General features: G+C 53.8%; 1 protein-coding gene across 2 annotated transcripts; it reads right to left on the minus strand.

Moving 5' to 3' along the window:
- Window positions 1-383: 383 nt before the first annotated feature.
- IUM83_03572 lies at window positions 384-12,698 on the minus strand (the record flags this gene model as incomplete). Of its 2 annotated transcripts, XM_067927587.1 has the most annotated exons (4): window positions 384-406; window positions 483-1,215; window positions 1,289-2,334; window positions 11,813-12,698. In XM_067927587.1, the coding sequence occupies 4 exons, from the start codon at window positions 12,696-12,698 to the stop codon at window positions 384-386; spliced, it is 2,688 nt and encodes an 895-aa protein (XP_067795350.1). The 2 variants fall into 2 exon arrangements, with proteins under 2 accessions (XP_067795350.1, XP_067795349.1); XM_067927586.1 differs by lacking the exon at window positions 11,813-12,698 and having other exon boundaries at window positions 1,289-1,741.
- Between the last annotated feature and the right edge of the window lie 1,010 nt (window positions 12,699-13,708).

Here is a 13,708-nt window from a genome sequence, read left to right on the forward strand (position 1 = left end):
CTTTGCATTGTCAGCCTGCAGATGTTGGATATCACAGTTCTCATCAGGTCGCGGATACATGTACTCAAGGACATGAACATCGCGCCTGAAAATGTTCAGGGATTTCTTCCTGAAGTCCTCATAGCACTCATAGAGTTCGCTTCGGTTTGTGATCGGATACGTGAACATGTACCGAGAGAAGTCATCAATAAAGATGAGAAAGTAACGACGTCCAGTAAGACTGGGGATAGGCATGGGACCACAAATATCTGTATGCACTTTTTCCAAAGCATGTTTGGCACGTTCAACAATTCTATTAGAATTAAATGGAGAGCGGTGAGACTTCGCTAACGTGCATGCAGTACAGAAGAACTGCGCTCGTGGGTCGACAGATGCATCGTTGTCTATTCCACGAATGGCTTGGCTCCTAGATAGATCATGCAGTATGCGAACGTTAGGATGACCGAGTCGTTTGTGTAGAAGCAGATTGAATCGTTGCTTACCTGAGTGGGCGATAAGAGCCTCGTGTTTCATCACAGGTTTGGCCTGGAATTGGTACAGATCAGCATGGGTTGCCATCATTGCCTTGATCTTGAATTTTGCATCGGTCTGCACGGCGCACAGCTTGCGATCAAAGCTGAAGCGAAAATCGTGCTTCACAGCTGCCGGAACCGAGAGTAAGCTGAATTTCAGCTCAGGAGCGTACAGCACGTCATGGAGGGTAAGCGTCCTCTTGGTGCCTTTTGAGTCAATGACTTCCAGCTCTACTTTGCCAATTCCTTCGATGGGGATTTCGTTCTTCCCACCAACGGTGATTGAACCGTCGCTCGCGGTGATGGTCGAGAACCACTGGGATTCATGCGTAACGTGACGCGTACATCCAGAGTCGATCGTCCAGGTGGGTTCGGGGCTCACAGTAGCTTGGGCAGTCAGGCTGATGGCGGGATTGACAGTCGCCACTACAGCAATGAGACCAGTAGTTTCGCGGCGCTCTTGGTTGTATACCTTGCGCTCGTTGCCGGAATCTCGCTTGTCATTGTCCTTGCCCTTGTCGGATCGGTTATCACGTCGGTCCTTGTTGCCACGGCTGCCGTTGTTGCGTCCACGACTGGAGTTCTTGTTGTTGCGGTAGGGATGGCTGCGATTCGAGTCGCCTCCCTTGAATGCGAAGTTCGCAGGGAGCACCGTTCCCGCTTTCACACGTCCTTCGCGAAGATCCTTCTGCAGTGAGCGGCACTGGCGAATGTTGTGGCGCGGTCGCTCACAGTACGAGCACACATCAGGCGAAGAGTGGCCTCCCGGATGTAACTTGGGTGTAGCGACAAGAGCTCGTTCTTTCTTGGTCGCTTGGTTCTCCGGCGTGCCTTTTGGCTAGCGTGTAGCGCTCTTCAGCTTGAATCTCGCGAACCTTTTGTTCGATGTTGGTCTTCAGTTCTCCATACGGGATATACTTCCGCTGACCCTTCCAAACACGGAGATCATCCTTCCATGACTTGGGTAACGCGTGGAACAGATAGATAGACTTCTGTCCTTCCGTCATCACCGATTCGGTGGCTTCCGATGTAGCATTCATCGCGTTTTCCAGCTTGAGAAAGAAATCGTCAAGATCTCCTCCCTCCTCGTACTTGAGTTCCATGAGGTAGTGCTGGATGAAGTACGGATCGCCATGAAAGGCGGCACCTTCGTACTTCGCACAGATCGCTTGGAAGATCTCGTAGGAAGTCTTGAGATCCTTCACGAGGCGCACATGGGTGTTGTCCATGGTTTTCATCAGAAATGCCTTCGTCTTCGCCTCTTGGCAGCGTCGATCGCGGGGATTGAGCGGTTTCGGCTTCGTACGAGCCTCGCGCTTGGAAGCACGCTTCGCATCACTGCGGTTGAAGGGACGGATGACGGGTAGTTTCTTCGTCTTCGTCGTCGTGTCGCTGTCTCCGGATTCTTCGTCAGAGCCGGACGGAGGTTTCAGCTCGTCGTCGCTGTCCTCGTAGTCCACAGCGTCAGAATCGATCTCCTCAGCCGGCTTGGTCTTCGGCGAGTCGTCTACGTCGGACATGTCGCTCCCGCTGTCTTCGCTCTCTTCCTCGGATACACCATCGTAGTCGGGCTTCGTTACGAATCCGAGCAGGTGTTTGCCATCGAGGGCTGCGCACACGAGGGTCTTCCAGACATCGAAATTCTCTGCGCCGATGAGACGCGGGAAGTCGTCGCTTGAGGCTTGGCTTGAGCTCATAACCTGTTGAGGTGAGCGGATGGGAGCAGACGGGAAAGGAGACTTGATTGAGAGAGGGAGAAAGAAATAGTAGATTGAGATGTTAGTGGTTGAGAATCTAGTGGCCTCGTACACTCTAGCGTACACTATAGTATAGTTAAAGCCAGAAAAATCAGGTATGATCATCTTAGAGAGGGTTCAAGTACCTCGGGTACAGTGTACCACGATAGGAAGAGGCACTATCTTTAACACGCAGGAACCGGCCGAGTCTGGTGCTACCAAATTCACCACCACCGTCTGAGCGAATCACTTTTACTTTGATATTGTGTTGACGCTCAAACTCACTTACGAAATCCTTTAGATGTCCTTCAGCGTCGCTCTTTTTACGGAGCAGGTAGACGCGGTTGTAGTTTGTAGCGTGATCCACAATTGTCAAGATGTGTTTGTGACCGAGACGATCAGGGGCCATGTCTGTCTTCAAGTCTACGCACAATGTGGCACCAGGTTCATCCGTTGGAGCAGATGTGGACGTATCCTGCTTATTCTTCGCACGTCGAGCTTGCTTCGCTTCAGCACAGTTCATGCAGAAATCCACCTTGCGATTAGAAGCAACCATGCCTTCAACAAGTGTAGTGGGTCTAACTTGACTCACTACTTTAGCTTACACGTTGCGCAACGTGTATGAGGAAGCGTAAGTACTTAGTAATTACTTAGGTTAATTATATTTGAATACACAAATATAAGTTAAGTAAGAAAGGATTCCAAGTGACTTAGATTAGGTAAAATGAGAACTGTATTGTTTGTAAATTGATCTTCCTCTAAAAGCTGCTAAAAACTGTTTATCATCTATGAAAGGGTTGGCAGCGGCTGGCTGTCAGAGCCCCGCTAATATGCATGTCTCTGATTGGTAGAAAGATGCTGCTTTCTACCAATAGGATCTTTGGGTATGTGTGGACCACTCATTGTGGTGGTCCACTTCAATGTATCCATCGGTGTGTCTTACACCAATGTGAGGAAGTATCCAAAACGTTTAACAGATAACCTATCTGTTAAATTCACAAGTGGCTTGCAGCCACTTGTACGTGTAACCCCGTTACACCATCCCCCCTATAAGGTTAGACGCGCGGGGTCCCCGCACGTCAATCTTTGGAATTGACCATTCGTCAATTCTCCGCGTTTGGAGAAGAAATCCGCGCTCATTCAACGATGAGTGCGCCTCAGAAGAAGTCCGCAAAGTCGATGGGGAGTCATCTCTCCATCGACGACTACTTCGAACGCCAGAAGGCGAAGTACGGTGACGTCGTCGACCTCGACGACGACGATGAAGACATGGAGGGCGAGGAGGACTCGCCCTCAAAGCGTAAAGACTCAGTGTCGAGCGAATCGCTCGACCCTCACGCCAAGAACGTTCGCCCGCGTGAAGGGGACGAATCGGACGCTTCGAGTTCGAAGCGTTCGCGTACTGAGAGCGATACCCCACTCGCTTCCGCTGGGGCTCTCAGTTCTCCGCGCGCTGCAGCTGCAGCGCGTGATTCCAAAGCTCAAGGCTCTCCGCGCGCTGTGCCTGCAGCGCGCGATCCATGGATGCCGTCCGCGTCCGAGATCTCGGACCGGTTTGGGAACTCGGTACCTCCGAATGAGGTGCCGTTGTACGTATGCAGCGCCATCAAAGATGACGCTGTGGCTGCCGAGCTGCACTTTGATGCGGAAACGCATCAAAGGCGCGATTACTACATCGGACTCTTTCATGAGCTCCGATGGTTTCAAAGCAAGAAGACCTCTTCTCGCAGCAAAGTGCCCGAATGGCAGGCACTTTGTCAAAGCTGGAACGCCTTTGTTGAGAACTTCAACAAGAGGCCGAGTGCTTACCGTGATAGGATTAAGCAAGCGCGTGATCGCTTCGAGACGTACTCGAAGCGTGGAAAACTGGAGCAACTTCATGTTGCTGCTGAGGAGGCAAATGTGCCGTGCGCTGTGCCCGAGGGCTTTCAGTGCACGAAGTGCTTCCCAGGCGCGGTCCGCTTGAGCGACCGCGACCTGAACGGGTACACGTCGTTCCGTGCGCCCGAGAGTCTCAAAGAGCTCCGTGCTAAGTTCTTAGCACGTGAGGGTTCGGGCGCTAGCGATGATCGCAGCGCTCGTGTTACTTCCGCTGCGCCAGTGCGTACTGCTCTTCGTACGCCCTCACCATTTCCGGAACGTCCTCCAGCAAGACGTTCCGCGGCTCCCATGTATCTCGATGGGGAGGAAATCCTCTCCAACGAATACGAAAACGAGCCCCTTGAGGGTTCGTTTTCGGGATACTATGGTCAACAATCCGCTCAACAATCCAGCGGGTTGAGCCGTGGGCGTCACGGATCGGCGGTGGCGGGGGTGGGAACACGCCCCGGGTATGATCAGCCCCGGGCTGATCAGTATGCGCCTCTCCACGACCGGGTGACCGTCGTGGAGCGTCTGCAGGGCGCTGAGTTTGCCGCCCTGAAACAGGAGCTGGCGAACCAGAAGGCCCAAGTTGCGGCGGTCTCGCAGACCGCCTCGAACATCCAGGTCGAGCTGGGGACCCAGATGAAGGGTTGCTCCAGCGCGTCCGCGCGCTGGAGGAGAGGTTGCTCGTCGCCGAGGCCAAGTCCTCCGCTTCTGCCTCGGCTCCTGCCGAGGCTTCGGGTCAGCCGAGCTAGATGGCTCGTGCTGCCGGTATGGCTTCAGCCGTCCGACGTAAAAGGTCGGATGGAGGCGCATGCTAGACGGTATGTCTAGCGTGTATGCGTTGCCGTGCCGTGCCAACACAGTGAACGGCCCGATGAAGCGCGGAGCAAGCTTGTTTGCTCCGAAATCCGAAACTGCATGTCTAGGCAGGTTTTGTGTAGCTAACAAAACTAATGAACCAACTTTAAATTCATTTGTGTTGCCTCTGCCCGCATTGTCTGCGTTCAGCTTCTGTTGATCAACAGAAGCTGCTATTGTGTCTTGGACAAACCGAATCACGGCTTGTCTTTTGGTGATGAAACTGATTGCATCCGAGCTGAAGTCATTCAGCTCGCTCTCCGCTAGAGGCCCGGCCTCTGCGTGGTTCTTTGCGGTGTCTGCGCCCTGCGCAGACCCGTGGTCGTTGGCCTTGTTGTTGGGGGAGTCTGCGCCCTGCGCAGACTAATGTAGTTTGTCCATTGTTGCAGCTGACACTGTGCAAGTGTCAGCGGTTTTCTGCAGCTGCTGTATTGCAGTCGTAGATCCTCCTCCACTTAAAGTGGGAGCCATCACTCCGAGTAAACTCGGTAGACGTGGATGCCGCATGGCATTCACGTAGAACGGTGTATGCCCGGTCGAGGCATGTACTGAGTTATTGATGGCAAACTCTGCCATCGATAAGCACTCGCTCCAGTATTGGAACGAGTGAGCGTAGCTCTTCAACATATCGACGAGCACGCGATTCACGCGCTCGGTTTGACCGTCCGTCTGCGGATGATCCGCAGTCGACATGGAAAGCTGGCTCCCAAGAAGTGTAAACACTTCTTACCACAGATGCGCTGTGAAGCGCGGGTCTCTGTCCGACACAATGTCGGACGGCATGCCATGGTGTTTGAACACCATGTCGACGAGCAGACGGGCCGTCTGCTTCGCGGTCACCTCTGCTGGCACCGCAGCAAGATGTACCATCTTGCTGAAACGGTCTACAAAGACCACAACACCGGTGTTCCCTCCGCTATCCGGGGGAAGACCAAAGATGAAGTCCAAAGACATGGACTTCCAACACTCCGACGGAGTCGGTAGTGATTGCAGTGGAGCCTGCGCGAATGGCGCAGGCTTTACGCGTTGGCATACCTCGCAAGCACGGATGTACTTGCGCACCCACTTATACTGGTGGTGCCAGTAGAAGTCGCGCGTGAGAAGGACATATGTCTTCTCACGTCCGAGATGTCCCGCAGTCGGGGCATCATGATATTCGTACATGATCCTGAGTCGCAGGTCATGGTCATTCGGCACGACAACGCGATCCGCGTTGTCGTCGACTGCGTTGTAGAGTAGCAGTCCGTCGTGCACACGAAAGCGGTGTGCACGCGCTCGAAGGTGCTTGGGCAGCTTCTGACGGGACTTGTCAGAAGGCGCTGTGCCATAGGCCAGCAAGAGCTTCGCGTCCGCGTCGTGCGCGTACGCGGCCTTCACATCATCCAACAGAGATGATGTGGGTTTGCTCGATCGCATGGCGTCAATGGCATTGACGTCAACAGCTTCTGCATAGTCCGGCCGACGTGATAACGCGTCGGCCACCACGTTCAATCTTCCGGGTTTGTATTCGACCCGGAAGTTATACTCCGCAAAGAATGAGAGCCATCTCGCCATTCTTTGTGAAATGTGGCGACTTCACTGCGGTGCGCAGTGAAGCATGGTCGGTGTAGACCACAAATGGTCTACTCCCAAGCAAGTACACTCGGAACTTTGCGAGTGCATACTTCATGGCAAGGAGTTCCTTGTCATGCACCGGATAGTTGCGCTCAGCTGGCTTCAGCTGACGTGATTGGTAGACGACACGATCACGGCCCTCGTGATCGTGCTGCATTAACGCGCATCCGATCGCGAAATCGGATGCGTCACACACTACGTGAAATGGGCGATCTTGGTCAGCCACTGTCAAGATCGGCGCCTCAGTCAAGCCCCGCTTGACTGCATCGAATGCCTTTGGCAATCGGGTGTCCAATTCCACACAGCTTCTTTCTTAAGAAGCTGTGACAGCGGGCGGATCTTGCCCGCGTAATCCTCCACGTACTTGCACAAGTACGTGGCCAAGGAACTGCCTCAGTTCCTTGACACTTGAAGGCGTTGGCCATTCATTTATCACTCTGACCTTTTCCGGGTCAGGGCGAACACCGTTTTTCCCTACGAGACACCCGAGGACGGGTATCTCGCTCGCCCCGAAGATACACTTCTTCAGGTTCGCGTAGAGCTTATGCTTTCGCATAAGCTCGCGAAGCTTCCGGAGATGCACCCTGTGCATCTCTACGTCGAAGTCTTCCCGTCCACAGCTCGGCTGTGGATGAATACATCATCGAAGTAGCTCGGTGCGAAGTCGCGCACCGAGCGCAACAAGTGCGTCACGCACCTGTTGAAAGTCGCAGGGGCATTCTTAAGCCCCTGTGGCATTACTAGCCATTCCCAGAGCATGCCGCTTGGCGTGCTCACTGCCGTGAGAGGGATATCGCTCTCACGCATTAGGATTTGATAAAATCCATCTCGCAAGTCGAGAGCACTGTAAACGGTGCTCCCGGCCATCGAATCGATGATAACATCTTTTCGCGGTATCGGCGTCTGCGCCGGTACCGTCGCATCGTTCAGCTTGTTGTAAGCATGAACGATGCGCCATCCGCCCTGTGGCTTCTTGACACAGAACGTCGGAGCACTGTGCGGGGACTTTGATTCCCGCACTTGTCCTGCTTTACGACGACTTTCAAAGAAGTCGTCGATCGCTTTCACTTGCTCTCGCGGCAGTGGCCACTGCCGCGTGACACAGTACTTCGTGCCCGGCACGAGATCAATCTCGTGCTGAATGCCCTTATCCTGCAGAAGCTCCGCAGGAATCTCTTCCGGGAGTACGTCTTTGTACTCCCTCAGCAATTCGTAATAGGGACTCGACTTCAGCGAGTCCCAGCCTTGTTCCTCGAAGCGCTCTCGCTTCGTCTTCGCACTGAGAGTGTCTTCACTCTCAGTGGTACTTCCCATGAAGAGCTGCCTCAGCTCTTCGCTCTCGCTCGCCGTTCTTTCGCTGTCCGAAAGAACGCAGACTTGTTCGATGCGTCCATCGTGCAAGTCGCGCGTGAAGCGCTTCCAGCTCATGGCTGGGAGCGAAGTCAACTCCGACGCCGTCGTCGGAGGACTAGCGAGTTCCATGTCACGATACTGGAATCCAGTATCGGTGCGCGTCAAGACGCTTAGCGTCTTGACATTCGGCGTCACCGCCGCAGTCTGCCCAGCAGACTGCTCTTGTTGCGTCTCGGTCCCGGACCGAGACTTGCGCAGCGTTTTCCGCTTGCGCCGTCTTCTTGTTATGCGGAGCCCGGCTCCGCACAGTTGTTCTTCTTGTCCAGGCCCGGCCGTGGACAGTCGTTCGCCGGCGGACCCTGTCCGCGGGCGCGCGGTATCAAGCCCGGCTTGACCGCATTTTCCTTCGTGCAGCCCGGCTGCACGGTAATGTATCCCTTCGCCGGCAGACCCTGTCTGCGGGCGCGCGATATCAAGCCCGGCTTGATCGCATGGCGCTTCGTCGTGCAGCCCGGCTGCACGACAGCATGCAAATTGCGTCAGTGCGGTACGTTTGCAACCGTCCGCACTGTTTGCAGCGTCAACTCCCGGAGTTGACACGCCTTCGTCACCTCGACGCCATTCATTGGCGGAGCCCCTCATGACCGAGGGTGCGTCGGCTCCCGGAGCCGACGCGCCGTTGTCGACCTGACCTCTTCGGGTCAGGGACTGTCCCTTACACGCTTGAACGTGGGTGTTGGTTCCCGGAACCAACATATCTTTTTCTTCCGACGTCGGCAGCATTGCCGACGTGGGTCTCACTTGTGCGCGCCCTCGCGCACTTCTTGGGCACTCCGGGACAGCAGCATGAAGCGCTGTCTCGACTGGTGAGCCGCGCGCACCTGCTGGTGCGCGCGCTGCGGTAACAGGGCCATCGCTCTCTGTTCCGCTATCGCGTCCGAAGCGCACGAGCGTGCGCTTCTTCCAGTCTATTACCGGATCATGCCGTGCAAGCCACGGCATGCCCATTACTACGTCGAATTTATCGTCCAGATCCAGGACGATAAAGTGTTCGACAAACACTCGTTGTTTGTACGAGAAGCGCACGTTCACGACGCGCTTCTCGGTCTTCACGATGGCACCTGTTGCCAGTCGTACCTCCAGAAGACTTCGAGGTGTATCTACCTCCTCGAAGTCAAGTCTTGACAGGCTTCGTAGTCGAACAAAGTTGTTCGACGCGCCTGAGTCTACCAATGCTCGAAGAGAGTCACTCGCTCTCTTCGAGTAAACCTTCAAGATGACTAGGTTCGGCCTGTCATCTTGTTTCTTGCAGTGAGAGCTGGTCTCACTGGGGCTGCAGTCCTCAGTGTCGCGTGCCCGATGTCGGCACGCGCGACTGCATTACCAGTAGGGCGCCCCGCGCCTACTGGATGTTCGCGTTTTTTGTTGGTCCGCGGCGATGCCTAGCATCGCCACGACGGCCACCTCCAGGGGGCATGGGAGCTGTACACTCCCGTGCAAAGTGACCGATCCTTCCGCAGCGGAAGCATCGCACGTTACCTCCCTGCTACTGGTAACCAGCAGTTGTTGCGCTCGAGAGGTCCATTGGCTCCGGACCTCCCGTCCTCGCTACCGGGCGCGGTTGCGGCCTCGGTACGTTTACATGGAGTTTAGCCTGCCGCAGGCTAAACTCTTCTTGCATGGCAAGAGTGATTGCAGCTTCGAGAGTACTCGGGTACTCTCGGAAGAGATAGGTCTTCACAGGCCCATCTCTAAGCCCCTTCATGAACGTGACGACCTTGGTCGCCTCGTCAATCGGGTTAGTCACGATATTTGATACCAAATATCGTGCGCGCTGCGCGTAAGCATGGACGTCATGCTTACCCTGCTGAAGGTCGAGGAACTCCGCCCTCGACCGGAACTCGTTTGCGGGGGCTCAAACGCTTGTTTGAGCTCCTCTTTGAACACTTCGTACGTGCTGAAGCACGTAGGATCGGAGAGTCGGCGTCCATACGCCCAACTCCTTGCGCGTCCGCCAAGGCAGGACATGGCGAACGCGACTTTCGACAGCGGGTCGACGATGCGTCGAGCCGCTATGGCTGTGTCGAGTTCGACAAGCCATCGGAGGAGAGGCTCGCCCTCTCTTCCCACATAATTGCTTACGCTCAACTTTAATGGTTGAGCACGCGGTGTCGTCCCTGACGACGCCGTCACTGAGGAAGCAGCATCATGCTGCTCCTTCATGATGAAGCCCAGAGCAACACCATGTTGCTCCGTCGGCGATAGCGTACGCAGCATTGTAGCTATCGCCGCTTCTCCAATGACTGTTGACAGTCGTTGGAGGGCCTCCCACTCTGGGTCAGACAGGTGGGGGCAGTCAGCGCGTGCAACATGCGTTGCAGGCGTGTTGGAGCTCTCCATGGGCACCTCCGTGCTCATGTGGTTCTCGGCTCCGCGTTCGTACGCCGCGTACGAACGTCAAGCAGTCGGTCGTTGGACGGACTACAAAGTGCTACCAGGTGTAGTGGGTCTAACTTGACTCACTACTTTAGCTTACACGTTGCGCAACGTGTATGAGGAAGCGTAAGTACTTAGTAATTACTTAGGTTAATTATATTTGAATACACAAATATAAGTTAAGTAAGAAAGGATTCCAAGTGACTTAGATTAGGTAAAATGAGAACTGTATTGTTTGTAAATTGATCTTCCTCTAAAAGCTGCTAAAAACTGTTTATCATCTATGAAAGGGTTGGCAGCGGCTGGCTGTCAGAGCCCCGCTAATGTGCATGTCTCTGATTGGTAGAAAGATGCTGCTTTCTACCAATAGGATCTTTGGGTATGTGTGGACCACTCATTGTGGTGGTCCACTTCAATGTATCCATCGGTGTGTCTTACACCAATGTGAGGAAGTATCCAAAACGTTTAACAGATAACCTATCTGTTAAATTCACAAGTGGCTTGCAGCCACTTGTACGTGTAACCCCGTTACAACAAGGTTCTTGTCAATCATGCGTACTAGGTCCTGGTAGTTCACGTGACCCAACCGTTCATGCCACTGCTGGAGCGTAGAGGTCGTCATTGCTGCAAAAGAGGCCGAACCTTGCTCGATTCCTACCGACCAGAGACCAGTTGTGGGAGATTTTCCCACTTCAGCTGCAATTTTGCCCGTCTTAGTCGTAATTGTGCACTGCACTTTTCCAAAAGTGCAAGTGAATCCTCGCGTGGTGAGTTGGGCCACTGAAATTAGGTTGCGATCTATGCCTTTTGCGTAGTACACGTTTTCTAGTAGGACTGTACGTGGCACTCCTTTCGCCATCGTCGTGATGACAGTCTTTCCCTTCTCAGTGGCGGCGACGAGATCTCCATTTGCAACTCGCACCGAAAGGAAAGCTGGCTCGATCGCGAATAGTTGTTTACGGTCAATGCAAAGGTGGTGAGTAGCTCCAGAGTCCACAGTCCAAACATTTGTTGTCGAGGTAGCAGTGCTTCGCTCAGCGTCGCGGGCTGCGACCTAAACGTGGGCTTCATTATCAGAATCACTGGATGCGCTGTTTTCGCTATCGTCGGTGGCAGCGATGTTCGCACTTCCACTGGCTACTAATTTCTTTGCTTGTTCGACGAGTGGACACGTGAAGATCTTGTGTCCAGGCTGGCCGCACACATGGCAGCGAATTTCACCTCGATTCCCAGTGGCAGCGTAAGCTTGACCATTATTTTGCTGTTGCGGACGTCGATCCGACGTGTTATTGTTGTTCTGCTGGTTACGCCCGCGGAGGTCATTATTTTGGCGGTTGCCACGTTCGTGACTGCGATTACTATGTGAACTCGTGTTTCGGTGGTCCCCATGGCGAGTTTTGCGCTCATCTCTCTTTGCCCCACATCTACGACCGTCACCTTTGAGCTTGTACAGTAGTCGCTTCATGCGGTCAGTTTCCACTACATAGTCGGTTGCATCGTCGGAGACCGATGACAGCAGCGTGGGCGCTAACTCGGGGCACGCGTTGTTCCCAAATACCTCCATGACCATCTTGGTCTGATCACCTTCCATGAGGCTCTCGATAAAGTTCAGGTATTCCAGGTAGTCATGCCATGAGTCACCTTCTCGCTTGTGGCACTGCATCTTCGTGCTGAGTTCGAGTTGACTTAGCTTACAGCCAAACTCTGCACGCATCGCGCGCTTCACATCTGAATACGGCATGCTGATACCATCATGGCGGCGCTGCCACTCCGAGTTCTTCTTGTGATAATACCTGGACGCCTTCCCCTCGAGGAAGTTGACAATCACCGATGCTTTGATGTCATCGGTCCATGTAGATCCGTTCACGAGCTCCTCCGTCCTAATTGCGTGCTCGAACTCGTGGATGAAATTCTCGAAGCCAGCTCCTAGTCCAGGGTATACCTCGTTTCCCTTGAAGTTTGAGCAGCGTACGTCCTTGATTTTAGGATTCTTAGGAGATGGAGGCGCAGTTTCCATGCTAGTATCTGACATGGAGGGGGCACGGGGCGCTCTCGTCGCGAGTTGCTTTTTCAACTCTGCAAGTTCGGGCTGCAGTTGAAGGATTAGGTGCAGTTGGTCGTGTTCCTCCATCGTCTCTTGGTCCGAGGGGTCGAAGTGCAGGTCGTCTGGTAGTCCTAAGCGAGTATTCCGTCGGGTTACGTGTTCTTCGTCAGCGTCGTCAGCACCTCGTGCCTCCGAGTATTCTTCAAGGTCTTCGTGATCGCCTCGCGAGTCTTCGAAGTCTTCACTGGTCGCGGCAGAAGGCGAGCCAGTTGGGCTCATAACCTGAAGGGAGCTCACTTGATCCTGAACAAGGTTGCTCCTTGTAGTGGTGCGAGGCACCAGGTATATTTCGGAATGAATTAGTTTGGATGTTTGCTAGAAAAGCTGGGCTAGCCTAGTATGCATGAGTCGTTTCGTCTTTTGTAGCTGGAGGGGTCGCTGTAGTCGTCGCAGGTCGTTATCGTCACCACTGCACTCATCGCAGGTGGCGCCAGCACTTGCGATGTCCAACAGTGGCATCGCACGCTACAGCGTCGTCGGATGATCGTGCGCCTCGGCTCGAAAGTGCGATTCGTCGTGTCAACATAAACTCGTTTGGTGGCTGCTTGTGCGATGGTTACCGTGGATGACTCCCATGTTCTGCCGCGTTATCGCGTTGATGAACAATTCCACAAGGGGTCCTACGTTTTTGCTGTGTCGGATGGTAGTGCCGCTGTGGATGAGCTGCGGGCTTCACTGTTGAAGGACATGCGCACTCAATGCTTAGGAGAGGTGGGAACTTTCGTATTCGCCGTCTAGTTGACGAGCTTATCAACACTGACGGTGGCGATGCTGTAGCGGAACGGGGCGCCAAAAAAAATCGGCTTGGCAATCGCGTCTATAGACGTGTGGATGTAGTTGTTGATAGATGGGCATAAGTAGCAATTCACACCAGCAGCCACAAGCTCCACGTCGTTCTTGAAAACGACAAGTATCCGTCTAGGTACATCAACAATGTTAATGTTGGCTCAACGTCAACATTAATAATGCAGGACGAACACCCATGCAAGCAAGATGGACTTATCCACGAGCTGACAATACTCAGGAATTCCGAATCACCGCGACTCTATTTCGCACATCCATTGCTTCTAGGATTTTCAGTACCAGTGATATCCCAAATCCCCGGACAATCAAGAGGGCGCTGATTTGTACAAGATCTAGCGTTCCCATCGTTCTCGAGCAAAAAAATAAACGGTGGTGCAGATCATCCGACCAGTCAGGACAGTAACTTCATCGTTGATTTCATCTTG

The sequence above is a fragment of the Phytophthora cinnamomi genome (genome assembly GCF_018691715.1).
Source record: "Phytophthora cinnamomi strain GKB4 chromosome Unknown Contig21, whole genome shotgun sequence".
NCBI classification, from domain to species: Eukaryota; Oomycota; class Peronosporomycetes; order Peronosporales; family Peronosporaceae; genus Phytophthora; species Phytophthora cinnamomi.